Source organism: Oenanthe melanoleuca, chromosome 28 (genome assembly GCF_029582105.1).
Source record: "Oenanthe melanoleuca isolate GR-GAL-2019-014 chromosome 28, OMel1.0, whole genome shotgun sequence".
Classification (NCBI taxonomy): Eukaryota; Metazoa; Chordata; class Aves; order Passeriformes; family Muscicapidae; genus Oenanthe; species Oenanthe melanoleuca.
In genome coordinates, this window is record NC_079361.1 from 4,630,802 (window position 1) to 4,643,889 (window position 13,088).

Consider the following 13,088-nt stretch of genomic DNA (forward strand, 5'->3'; position numbering starts at 1 on the left):
TAAATCTGCTTTGTGCGTTTGGGTGCAAACCTCCTGCCCAGTCTGCCCAGTTCACCTCCAGCTACCAGTGCTGGGAAGATGGAGACCTGTCTGGCTTTGACTTTTCTAATTTTCTACCAAGGCAGCCAATTTTATTAATTGCTAATGAGACTATGGTCTATTTTTGTATCAAAAAAAAAAAAAAAAAGAGGAAAGAAAAAAGCATTTTTTTTCTAAAACTGTGCCTCCCTTTTCCTTTTAGGCCAAGTGCTTGGGACCCTTTCCTTGCAGTATTACTAAAACTTACCCAAGAGTCACCCAGAGGAGTGACTTTATTCCTTGATCCATGAGAGGAGGGGGTGGGGGGTGCTCTGCTTTCTCCTGGGATTTTTTTTTTTTTTTTTTTTTTTTTGGTGTGTGTGTGTCTTTGCAAGGCAGCAGCAAATCCTTGTGAGAGCAGTAAGGTGCTGTTTTCCCACGCAGATCCCTTCCACTGGTGTGCTTTATCTCAGCCAGCTTCTCCCTGCAGTCCTGCTTCCTGATTTTTTTTTTTTAATTCTTTACTTTGGATTGAAGGGAACGTTTTAGAATATGGCCAGGGTGTGAGAAACACTCCAAAAAGCACAAAGGTGTCCTTTAACTCTGCTGTTCCTTTCTTTCTCTCCCCTCTCCCCTTTTTTAATCCTGCCAGCCTGTGGGATTTGACTTCTTCCCGCTTCCGTTTATCTCAAAGTAAAGGATTCCTTCCCTGTGGAGTCTCCTTCCCTTGGAGGTTGCACTGAAGAGCCTTTCACCCTTTGAAGGACAGGAATGGCAGAGTTAAGGAGGGAAACACTTCTTACAACAAGGAGTTATTTTGAGGTGTTTTTTCTTTTTTTTTTTTTTTTTTTTTTTCCCTGCCCCAAACAAAACGTGGGTCCATCTGCTGTATTAAAAGTAGGAGATAAAATTATGAATAATAATTATTATTATTATTATAATTTCATTGTTGTCACATAGCCAGGGCCACTGCTTTTGCTTTGTCACTTTATTCTGAGGTCTCTCCCTGTGCATCCAGCACTCAGCAGGAGCTTTGCCATCCCCTTCTCCAAGGGAAAGGTGACAGCCAGAGGGACAGGGTGGCCCTTGGAATGCCACTGGAATGCCACCAGTCTTCCACTGGTGTGTGCAGAAGGAGGTTGGGAAGAGCTGCCGTGCCCAAGGAGCACAGGGGGAGCCCCCAGAACCCCCCAGGGCATTCCTGCCGGGAATCCCGGGGCTCAGGAACGCTGTGCTCCTGTCCCTTCCTCCCCAAACCAAACCTGGAGCTCAGGGGAGCCTTGGGCCAGCACCTCCTGCCTCTGGTGCTTCTGGAAAACGCTGGGATTTGTGGAGCCACGGAGGTTTTGTCTGGGAAACTTGGTGCTCCTGCCCTGGGGGGGCTTTGCCGGGAATCCCAGCCGGGAATTCGGGGTGGACGCGTCCGGAGCCGGGGGGGTCTGGGAGGGATGAGGAGAACCTGGGATGTCACAAATCTCAGCCCCAGCTCCGGGGTTGGCACTGGCACTGGCCCTGCCCAGCGCTGGGGATTTTTTTTTTTTTTTTTTTTTTTTTGGGGTGGAAAAACTGAATTTCCCCAGTGCTGGGGTTTGGTGGGGGCTTCGTTCCGACTGCGGAGGAGGCAGAACTCGGGATGGCAGAAGAGGCAGCAGCTACAAACCCAGGATGAGTAAATTCTTCCATGGAAACACTTCTCCTGATCCTTAATATTTTGAAAGGAGGGGTTTTTTTTTGTTGTTGTTGTTGCTTGGGGAGGGGGGGATAGAGATGGATCTCAATCTTTATACATCTGCTATAAGATATTTTTGCAAACAGAGTTGTATACAAAGATGTATTGTGTACATTTACATGTATATTCTGGAACTTCTAAAAAATTTGAATATAAAAAAAAAAAGACCCTGAAAATATTTAATGAAATATCCAAACTGTGAGACCCAATTAGCATCCACCAACTTCCTGCTTCACTTTTCTTTTGGACTGTGTTAAAGAATTGTAGTCGAATCTGCTTTTTTTTTTTTTTTCTTTTTTTTTTTTCTTTTTTTTTTTTTTTTCTCCTTTCTAGAGACGACGAAGCTTAGGCAAAATTTTGTGCTTTTTGGGTTAATAGAAACCAGTTCTAGGTGATTTAAGTATGATCTTAACTTATTGATACTGTGTTTTACTTTGTAATATTGTACTGTGGATAAAAACTATATTGAGCCATGGAGTTGGAGTTTACAAAAGAGCTTTTCACTTTGCCAAAATGTTACAATTTCAAGGCAGCATAGTCTTCAGCTTTCCTAATCTTTTTTCTTAAGAGCTAGTGTCCTTTTTTTGTACACTAAAAAAGCTGAATGCTGATTTTGCAACATATAATAAATTCACTGTATTGGAAAACAAGCAGACAATAAGGTTGTGGATTTCTTTTCAGTGCTTCTCCCTGCAAGGAAACTCAAAAGGGAAAGGTGATAAATGGCTGGCGTGGAGCTTGGAAGCAGGAAACGGGAAGGAACCGGGTCACTTGAGTGAGCTAAAGTGTCAGAGCAGGGAGTAGGTAAGAAAGAGGAGAGGGAAGAGGTGCCTGGAGCTTGGGCCAGCTCCTTGGAACGCTGCTGGGACCAGCTGGGGGGGCTTCCCACTGCAGCACCCCCGGGGCGTTTGGAGGAAAAGCTGCTTTGGAAGCAGAGCTGGATGCTGCTGTGCCAGCCTGGAGCAGCAGGAGGCTCAGGGATGCTCAGGATCCACCCAGGGCTGTGCTGGAGCAGGAGGTGTGGGGATGAGCCTGGCACGGACCCTCTGGAGCTCCCAGCTGGCTGAATCATCCCGAAAAAGCTCGAGATGCAAACAGCACCTGGGCTGGGTCAGGGCTGGTTGCTCTGGCCCAGCATCCCTGGGGCTGGATGGAGCAGGCAAAATAAAATCCAGGATGAAACTAGTCAGGAGTGTAGTGGCCTTGGAGCAGCTGCCGTGTTCCTGCTGCCTCCCTGCCACAGGTGCTGCACTGCATTCCCTGTGTCCGTAATGTTCACTTGGCTAAGGGGCTGGATTCGGGATTGTCCCTCCAGAACAGCAAACTGTGGAGGTGACAATAATCCAGGGGACAAATAACGTTTTACAGAGTCTTGGTTTATTTTTTAAAAGATGTCCTTGTCCTTGCAGCACCCGGAGGAGACACCGGTGGGACTCAGCCACGGAGCAAGAGCTGAGCCCAGGCTCTTGCAAATCCCCAGATCCTCCAGTTTTAGTTTCAGACGTGGCTTTTGAGCCAAGCTCTGCACCCCAGGCCCCCTTCACCCTCTGTGAGTTTCCCCCGGGGCGCTGAGCGGATCCAAAGGCGGCTCCTGCCCGCGGGGCCGCTCGCACAGGAAGGGTCCCCATTCCCTCCCAGCTTTCCTGGGGAATTCCTCCCAACCGCTGGCAGCTCCGGCGCTGCCCGGGGTCACGCATTGAGCTCATTAACTCGGAGCTGCCCCAGTGGAAATTTACTGGCTGCGTTTGCTGTGCCAGAGCCAGCCGGGCTCCCGCCGCCGCCGCCTCCTTATCGGGACCGGGAGCGCCGCACCGGGAGCATCCCCGCGCTCCGTGTCCTCCCGGGCGGCAAAACCGAGCCGGCTGCAGCCTCAGGAGCAGCCCTGATAATGCACTGATAACTCAGGTCACGCTTGGGAAAAGTCACTTTGCACCGCGTCTTGCACAAACCGCCCCTAATTTGGGGTCACGCAGGCGTGGGAAGGCCCTGGCCAGGTTTTAGGAATGCTGGAAACACGGCGGCAGCACTGTGGGTTTTCCTCCCCCGTGGTTTTTTTCCTCTGTGGGTATTTTTCCCCTATGGATTTTTCCCCCCGTGGGTTTTTTCCCTGGGCACCTTTCGCTGCTCGTGGCTCGTTTACAGGAGGAAGCTCATTAGAATAATTTGTCCTCGCCACGGTCCGATGGCTCCGGTCCCTCTCCCAGAGCAGCTGCTGCACCTCCAGCGCCGGGCACGACCCCCAAAATCACCCAAAAACACTCAAAAACACCCCCTGCCCCCTCCCTTGCAGGCGTGGGTCCGACCTTGGGCACGCAGCGCCGGGAGGGCGATGGCACAGGGAGAGGGAGGAGGATGAGGAGCTGCCAGCAGGGATAATGAAGGGCCAGGGCCTGGGATTGTGTTACACGAGGGGAAAAAACCCAACTGCGGAGGAAGGAAAACGTGGCAAGGGAATGCTGAGGCTGTCGCAAGGCACAAATCTGGGGCTGGCGGTGGGGAGGGGGGGACAGAGACAGGACCCCCCAACCGAGCCCTTCCCAGCATCTCCGGCTCCTGAACCTGCTTAGAATGAAGCGCTGCGGAGTTCAGGAGCCCCCGGGGCGGGGGCTGCGTGGCCAAATCCGGGCTGGAGCGGGGGGTCTGCTGGAAGGGGGGGTGGGCACCATTGCTGGGGGAGCGCGGCCGGTCGCTATGGCTCCGCGGTGGCTCCGCTGGCCCCTCGCCAGCCCCCGGCAGCTGGGGAGCGAAGGCACTGGGCGGCCGGCCCGGGCTCCCGGCCCATGGACGCGTTGGGCGAGCGGGAACAAGGGAGCCCCGCTCATGCGGTGCCGAGCGTGGGAGGAGTGGGAAGGGAGTGGGGGGAAGGAACAATGGTGGGAGTTATGGGAGGGGGGCGAAAGAAAAAAAAAGGAAAAAAATAAGGAAAAAAAAAAAAAAAAGAGGAAAGCAGTGGAAAAATACCAGTTCTGGGCCCCTGGCAGCGCTGCCCGGACCCTCCCCGCCCCAGGATTATTGTACAAAGAAATGTTATTTTTGTTTCAATAATTTGCTGAGGCACTGGCATTCCAGCGCGGGGCTCGTTTTGTCCTCCAGCCCGGCACCAAGGGATCATTGTTCCTCCATGGCCAAGGGGCCGGACGCGGCCCCCCGGCACCGCCGTGCCCTCCACCGCCGCCTCTCCCCGCGGCCGCCGGGCCGCAGGTGCCCTCCGGGCTCGGTCCCGGTGGGTCCCGTCCCGCTGCGTGCCGGAGGGTGGGTGGCGGTGGCAGCGAGCCCCGAGGAGCGGGGTGGGTGGCGGAGGAGGGCAGAGCTGTCCTCGCCGTGTCTGCGGGGAGCGAGGGTGGGGAAGGGGCCGGGGCGTTGCTCCGGCTCCGGGGGCCCCTTTGAAGCGGGGCGGGCCATTGAAAGGCAGCGGGACCCCGGGGGCCGCCAGCGGGGGGGGCGGCCACGACCCCTTTTCTGCGCCGGCCCCGGGCACTCCCCGAGCTCCCCGGGCCCACACGGGGGGTGCGGCCTCACACAGGGGCCGGTGCCCCCCGGCAGCGCCCGCGGGGACCCGGGGTGGGCGCTGGGGGCGGAGGGGACACCGGGGCGGGGTGTCCGCCCTGGGGACTCCGGGCTGCCAGGGCTCCGTTCTAGGGGCTCCAGCGAGCCGTGACTTTTGGGGTGCCCACACCGCGGGTTCTGGGGTGTCCATGGCAGGGGATGTGGGGTGCCATGACCTTCGGGGTGTCCGTGCCGGCGGCTCCGTGATTTTGGGGAGCCCACCCAGGATAAGAGGGGCTGTGGGGTGCCGGGGTGCCCTGGCCGGGGGCAGCTCGGTGCCGGTGCCGGGCTGGCAGCCCCGAGGGAGCGGCGCCGTGGGAAGGCGCCCGCGGGTCCCGGGCGCAGGAAGCCGCCGGCTCGGGGCTGTCAATGGCCGGAAGGCGGCGGCGGGACCCCCGGTCCCGGCCCGGGACCGGCCCCGGCGACACTTCCCCTTCCCGGGTCAGCGGCCGCTTCCCCCTCCCGCCCGTCACCTCCCGCCGCCCCCCCGGTACGAGCGGCCGGCGCGGTGCGGGGAGCCCCGCACGTGCCCCGGGACCGGGGGTCGGGGTTCGGGGGGGTCCGGGGGGTCCGGGGCTGCCGGTGCCGGTGGGCACGTGCGGGGGGGCGGGGCCGGGCGGGGGCGGGGCCGGGGCGGGGCCGCGGAGCCGATTAAGCGGCGGGAGCCGGGGCGGCCGCAGCGCGATCGCATCGTCCCCGCGGGGCAGCACCGGACACCGGGCACGGAACACCGGGCACCGACACGGCGACAGCGGGCACGGAACACCGGGCACCGACACCGGGCATCGGGCACTGAGCACGGGACAGCGGCTGTCAGCACTGGGCACCGAGTACCGGGCACAGGGTATCGCCACCGGACAGCGGGCACCGGGCACAACCACTGGCACCGGGCACCGGCACCGATAGAGGCACAGACACCGGCTCCGGCTCCTGCGCGCCCGGCGCGGCCCGGCCCGGTGAGTGCCCCCGGAGAGGTTCGGGTTTGCGGGTCCGTGTCCCCCCGTGCCCCGGGCGGGGTCAGCTCTCGTCCCGGTGTCCCCCGCCCCCCGGGGTGCTGGGACACCCGCTGTCCCCAAATCCCCTTTCCCCTGGAGAGGGACAGCTGTCGTTCCCACGTCCGCTGTGCCACCCCGGGGTGCTGGGACAGCCCCTGTCCCCGTGTCCCCTCTGCCACCCCTGCGAGTTTTGGTCGCGATGTCCCCTGGGACAGCTCTAGGAGTGGGAACAGCCTGGTCCCCACGTCCCCTGCCCCATCTGTCACCCCAGGGTGTAGGGACCGCCCCTGTCACCAAATTCTCTGCATGCCTGAGAGCTGGGACAGCCCTTGTCCCCATGTCCCCTGCACGCTCTGCCACCCTCCTGGTCCCCGTGTCCCCCGTGCGCCACCCCAGGGTGCAGAGTTGTCCCCACGTCACCTGGAAGCGACCTCCTGTCACCCCCAGGGATCGAGGGAAGACACAGTTCCCAGGTCCCCTGCAAGCCGCATGTCCCCTGGGACCATCCCCTGTCCCCCACGCCTTCCTGTGCCACCCCCGGGGCGGGGACACCGGGGACAGTCCCCGCCTGCCCCGAGCAGGACCCTCGGCTCTCTGGGCCCTCTGTGAGGTCCCGGGGTGAGTCTGTCCCCCCCTAAACCCGCCCCTGTCCCGCGACACGGGTGGGAAGGAGCAGCAGCGACCGTCCCGGTGCCACCAGCACGCTGTGCAGGGCAGGGAGCCAAGGTCCCCACGGGCGGCACGGCCACGTCCCAGCAGGGCGGAGGGCCCGGGGGGGCCGGGGGGGTGGCCCGCAGTGCCAGGCCAGCGGCGCTGACACCCATTTCCTCCAATTGCAGCTCCAGGAACAATGGCAGAGCCGTTCCTCGTGGAGAGCCCCAACGTCACCTACAGCAAGGACTTCATCGAGGCCAAGTACACGTACAGCACCGTGCACGTCTGCAAGGAGAACGGCGTCACCAAGGTGGGCAGGGGCTCCGGGGGGCTGCCGAGGGGGGAGCTGCTCGTCCCCGCTGTCCCCAGCTGTCCCCTCTCTCTGTCCCCAGGTGCGGCCGTGCTCCACCCGCTTCACCTTCCGCACGGGCCGGCAGGTGCCGCGCCTGGGGGTGATGCTGGTGGGCTGGGGGGGCAACAACGGCACCACGGTGACAGCGGCCGTGCTGGCCAACAAGCTGGGGCTGTCCTGGATGACCAAGACTGGCCGCAAGGTGGGTGTCCCCAGCCAGGTGGGTGTCCCCAGAGTGACCTCAGCGAGGGGGTTCCCCCCGGTGTCCCCAGCCGGGTGGGTGTCCCCAGAGTGACCTCAGCGAGGGGGTTCCCCCCAGTGTCCCCAGCCGGGTGGGTGTCCCCAGAGTGACCTCAGCGAGGGGGTTCCCCCCAGTGTCCCCAGCAAGGTGGGTGTCCCCAGTGTGACCTCAGTGAGAGGGTTCCCCCCAGTGTCCCCAGCAAGGTGGGTGTCCCCAGAGTGACCTCCTACAAGGTGTGTGTCCCCAGAGAGATCCCAGTGAGGTCCCCAGTGTGACCTCAGTGAGGGGGTTCCCCCCAGTGTCCCCAGCAAGGTGGGTGTCCCCAGAGTGACCTCAGTGAGGGGGTTCCCCCCAGTGTCCCCAGCCAGGTGGGTGTCCCCAGAGTGACCTCAGCGAGGGGGTTCCCCCCAGTGTCCCCAGCAAGGTGGGTGTCCCCAGAGTGACCTCAGCGAGGGAGTTCCCCCCAGTGTCCCCAGCCAGGTGGGTGTCCCCAGAGTGACCTCCTACAAGGTGTGTGTCCCCAGAGAGATCCCAGTGAGGTCCCCAGTGTGACCTCAGTGAGGGGGTTCCCTTCAGTGTCACCCTTGCCAGATGGGTGTCCCCAGTGTGACCTCAGTGAGAGGGGTGTCCCCAGTGTCACCCCAGCAAGGGGGATGTCCCCAGCCTGATGCCAGCGAGGTCAGTGTCCCCAGCAGGGTCCCTACAAGAGCTGTGTCCCCAGTGTGACCCCAATGAAGAGGGTGTCCCCAGAGTGACCTCAGTGGGGTGGGTGTCCCCAGTGTGACCCCAGCGAGGTGGGTGTCCCCAGAAGGACCCCAGCAATGTCCTGGGACCTGGGGTCATCCCGCAGGGATGGGGACACCAAGCTCAGCTGCCCTGCACCCCAATCTCCTCCCTGCCCCTGCAGAGGGGCTCTGCAGCCCCAGCCCCCCACTCTGGGGGTTCTGCGACCCCTCCTTCCCCTGCCAGCGCCTCACCCTTGCCCGTCCCATCCCAGAAAGCAAATTATTACGGCTCGCTGCTCCAAGCCTCCACCGTGTGCCTGGGCACCGGCCCCTCCGGTGATGTCTACGTGCCCTTCCGGGACCTGCTGCCCATGGTGCACCCCAACGACATCGTTTTTGATGGTAGGTGGGGCGCGGGGGGACCCCACAGCGGCGCGGGGCTCCCCGAGCTCTTGGGTCACCCCGTGTCCCCCAGGCTGGGACATCTCCTCGCTGAACCTGGCCGAGGCCATGAGGAGGGCGGAGGTGCTGGAGTGGCCGCTGCAGGAGCAGCTCTGGCCGCACATGGAGAAGATGAAGCCCCGACCTTCCATCTACATCCCCGAATTCATCGCCGCCAACCAGGAGGAGCGGGCGGACAACGTCCTGCGCGGCTCCATGGCCGAGCAGGTCCTGGCGGGGCAGGGGAGGGGACAGGGGAGGGGACAAGGGAGGGGACAGCCACCGAGCTGACCCGTGTCCCCTCCTCCGCCTCGGCCGTGTCCCAGGTGGAGCAGATCCGCAGGGACATCCGAGACTTCAGGGAGAGCAGCGGCGTGGACAAAGTCATCGTCCTGTGGACGGCAAACACGGAGAGATTCTGCGACATCGTGCCGGGGCTCAACGACACCGCCGACAACCTGCTGAGGGCCATCGAGGTCAGGGGGCGGCCGAGGGGAGCGGGGGGTGACACCGCCGCCGCGGTGGCGCTGAGCTGTCCCCGCGTCCCCGCAGCGAGGCCTGGAGGTGTCCCCGTCCACGCTTTTCGCCGTGGCCAGCATCCTGGAGGGCTGCGCCTACATCAACGGGTCCCCGCAGAACACCTTCGTGCCCGGGGCCGTGGAACTGGCCGCCCAGCGCCGCGTCTTCATCGGCGGCGACGATTTCAAGTCGGGGCAGACCAAGCTCAAGTCGGTGCTGGTGGATTTCCTGGTGGGCGCCGGGCTCAAGGTATGCGGGGGGCTCAAGGAGGGGGTGTCCCCCCACGCAGGGGACAGGGAGTGACCTGCCCGTGCCCCCCCTGCCCCAGACCAAGTCCATCGTGAGCTACAACCACCTGGGCAACAACGACGGCAAGAACCTCTCGGCGCCGCAGCAGTTCCGCTCCAAGGAGATCTCCAAGAGCAACGTGGTGGACGACACGGTCCAGGCCAACCCCGTCCTCTACGGCCCCCAGGACAAGCCTGACCACTGCGTGAGTTGGGGGGCTCTGGGGGGGTCACTCAGGGGCGACAATGGGGGTGACAGGGGCGTGGCTTTGGCAGGTGGTGATCAAGTACGTGCCCTACGTTGGGGACAGCAAGCGGGCGCTGGATGAGTACACGTCCGAGATCATGATGGGCGGCACCAACACCATCGTCATCCACAACACCTGCGAGGTGCGCGCGGGGCCGCCGGGCTGTCCCCGGGCTGTCCCCGGGCTGTCCCCGGGGTGTCCCCAGGGTGTCCCCGGGCTGTCCCCAGGGTGTCGCTGGGTTGTCCCCGGGCTGTCCCCGGGGTGACCCTAGGGTGTCCCCGGGCTGTCCCCAGGGTGTCGCTAGGCTGTCCCCGGGCTGTCCCCGGGGTGTCCCCAGGGTGTCCCCGGGCTGTCCCCAGGCTGTCCCCGGGGTGTTCCCAGTGTGTCGCAGGGCTGTCCCCACGGTGTCCCCACGGTGTCCTCAGGGTGTCCCCACGGTGTCCCCGGGGTGTCGCTGGGGTGTCCTCGGGGTGTCTCCAGGGTGTCCCTGGGCCATCCCCACGGTGTCCCCAGGGTGTCCCCAAGGTGTCCCTGGGCTGTCCCCGGGGTGTCCCCGGGGTGTCCCCAGTGTGTCTCCAGGCTGTCCCCAGGGTGTCCCAGGCTGTCTCCGGGGTGTCCCCATGCTGTCTCCGGGGTGTCCCCAGGCTGTCCCCGGGGTGTCCCAGGGTGTCCCCACGGTGTCCCCAGGGTGTCCCCTCAGTGCCAGGGCGCCTCCTGACCCCCTGCCCGCCCGCAGGACTCGCTGCTGGCCAGCCCCATCATCCTGGACCTGGCCATCCTGACGGAGCTGTGCCAGCGCATCACGTTCTGCACGGAGGCCGACCCCGAGTTCCAGGGGTTCCACAGCGTCCTGTCCATCCTGGCGTTCCTCTGCAAGGCGCCGCTGGTGCCCGAGGGCAGCCCCGTGGTCAACGCGCTCTTCCGCCAGCGCAGCTGCATCGAGAACATCCTGAGGTACCCGAGGGCCCCAAGTGCCACCACCCCACAGTGACACCCACAGCCTAGAGGGGGGTCCCAGTGTCCAAATTCGGGGTGTCCTGGAGCTCAAGGCCTGGGGTGTCCGGTGCTGGCGGGTGGGTCCCAGTGTCACCAGTGGGTTCCAGTATGTGCTGGTGGGTCCCCATTTCCCACCTGTGGGGTGCCCAAGGGGAGCAAGGCCCCAGTGTTGGGGTGTCCCAACACACAGAGCCTGGTACCCAGTGCCCAGGGGGTCCTGCACCAGTGGCTCCCAGTACCGGATGGCCAAAACAAACTGGTCCCAGTGCCCAGCACCAGTGGGTCCCAGTAACCAAAGCTTGGGGTTCCCAGTGCCAGTGGCTCCCAAAGCTTGGGGTTCCCAGTGCTTGGGGTGCTCAATTCCAGTGTCCCCCAATTCCCAACGTTTATCACCAGCACATCCCAGTGCCTGGACCACCCACCCCATCCACTGCATGCCCAGTGCCCCCTCCCCACCCCCTAACCCTGTGTGTGCCCAGTGCCCCCTCCCCACCCCCTGACCCTGTGTGCACCCAGTGCCCCCTCCCCACCCCCCTGACCCCCTGAGCACCCAGTGCCCCCTCCCCACCCCCTGACCCTGTGTGTGCCCAGCACCCCCTCCCCACCCCCTGACCCCCTGAGCACCCAGTGCCCCCTCCCCACCCCCTGACCCTGTGTGTGCCCAGTGCCCCCTCCCCACCTCCTGACCCCCTGAGCACCCAGTGCCCCCTCCCCACCCCCTGACACCCTGTGTGTGCCCAGCGCCCCCTCCCCACCCCCTGACCCCTGAGCACCCAGCACCCCCTCCCCACCCCCTGACCCTGTGTGTGCCCAGCACCCCCTCCCCACCCCGACCCCCCCTGACCCCCCAGCACCCCCTCCCCACCCCCTGACCCCCGTGTGCCCCCAGGGCCTGCCTGGGGCTGCCCCCCCAGAACCACATGCTGCTGGAGCACAAGATGCAGCGGCCGGCGCCGAGCCCCAAGCGCGCCTGTCCCGGGGGCGCCGCCTGCCCCCTGCTCCCCAAGAAGAGCCCGGCAGCCCCCGCCCAGCTCAACGGGCACCCCTGCGCCCCCCGGGCCCCCCGAGCCCCCCTGCACATCGACGGCGCCGACTGACCCCCCCCCCACACCCAATTGGGGGGGTGGGTTTGGGGGGGGGGGGTGGTTCCTTTCCCCCCCCCCACCCCAATTATTGATGGCGACTCCAAACTGTGAAGCTTCGTACCCACCAATAAACCCGGAGCACAGCGCGACCCCCTCGACCCCCCCCGCCCGCTTTTTGGGGTCTCTTCGTTTGGGTTTTGGGGTTCCTCGCTTGGTTCTTGGCGTTTCGTGTGGTTTTTGGGGTGCCACAGGGAATCTCAGCTGGTTTTGGGGTTCCCCTCACCTGGTTTTGGGGTCCTCACACCTGGTTTTGGGGTTCTGTGAGGTCCTCCACCTGGTTTTGGGGTTCCTCGCTTGGTTCTTGGGGTTTTGTGTGGTTTTTGGGGTCCCACAGGAAATCTCACTTAGTTTTGGGGTTTTGGGGTTCCCCTCACCTGGTTTTGGGGTCCCCACACCTGGTTTTGGGGTTCTGTGAGGTCCTTCACCTGGTTTTGGGGTTCCCTCACCTGGTTTTGGGGTCCCCACACCTGGTTTTGGGGTTCTGTGAGGTCCTTCACCTGGTTTTGGGGTCCCCACACCTGGTTTTGGGGTTCCCCTCACTTGGTTCTTGGGGTCTCATGTGGTCTTTGGGGTCCCACAGGTGGTTCCTGGGAATCTCACCTGATTTTGGGGTCCCTTCATTTGATTCTTGGGGTTCCCCTCGTGTCATTCCCCTTCACCTGGTTTTGGGGGTCCCCACACCTGGTTTTGGGGGTCCCCACACCTGGTTTTGGGGTCCCTTCACTTAATTCTTGGGGTTCCCTCACTTGATTCTTGGGGTTCCCTCACTTGGTTCTCTGAGTTCCTTCACCTGGTTTTGGGGTCCCCCCACCCCCAGCGAGACCCAAATATCGCCGCCTTCTGAAAAAAAATCAAATTACATTTATTGATGCAGGGGGGAAGGTGTTGGAGGGGTCGTGGAGTGGTTTTTTTTTTTTTTTTCTTTTTTTTGTCATTTTAGGGCTTTTTTTTTTTTTTTTTTCTTTTTTTTGCTCTTTTTATATTTTTTCTTTATTTTTTTTTGTTCTTTTTTTTTTTGGGTGAGGGGGATTGTCCCCCTTTTCTTTTTTTTTTTTTTTTTTTTTTTTTTTTTGATAAGCAATGGGGAGGGGGGGATTAGAAATGAGGGGGGTCCCTACACAGAACGACTACGCCTATGGGGGGGGGGGGTCACCCCAATGGGGGCTGCCCCCCGTTTTTGGGGGGAGGGGGA

The 13,088-nt window shown here is 62.1% G+C and overlaps 1 protein-coding gene and 1 long non-coding RNA gene across 2 annotated transcripts; one reads left to right on the forward strand and one right to left on the reverse strand.

Moving 5' to 3' along the window:
- Positions 1–5,662: 5,662 nt before the first annotated feature.
- On the forward strand, positions 5,663–11,999 carry ISYNA1 (inositol-3-phosphate synthase 1). Its single transcript, XM_056512375.1, has 12 exons — positions 5,663–5,783; positions 6,091–6,249; positions 7,128–7,252; positions 7,335–7,496; positions 8,533–8,662; positions 8,736–8,929; positions 9,028–9,177; positions 9,254–9,469; positions 9,549–9,713; positions 9,784–9,897; positions 10,492–10,709; positions 11,641–11,999. Exons 1-12 carry the CDS (start codon positions 5,663–5,665, stop codon positions 11,846–11,848), a joined length of 1,962 nt encoding a protein of 653 aa, XP_056368350.1. The 3' UTR covers positions 11,849–11,999.
- Positions 12,000–12,265: 266 nt separating this feature from the next.
- LOC130264527 (uncharacterized) lies at positions 12,266–12,952 on the reverse strand. Its single transcript, XR_008842480.1, has 3 exons — positions 12,600–12,952; positions 12,415–12,496; positions 12,266–12,321 (listed from the first exon to the last, which is right to left on the reverse strand). It is a non-coding gene; the product is annotated as an uncharacterized LOC130264527 (long non-coding RNA).
- Between the last annotated feature and the right edge of the window lie 136 nt (positions 12,953–13,088).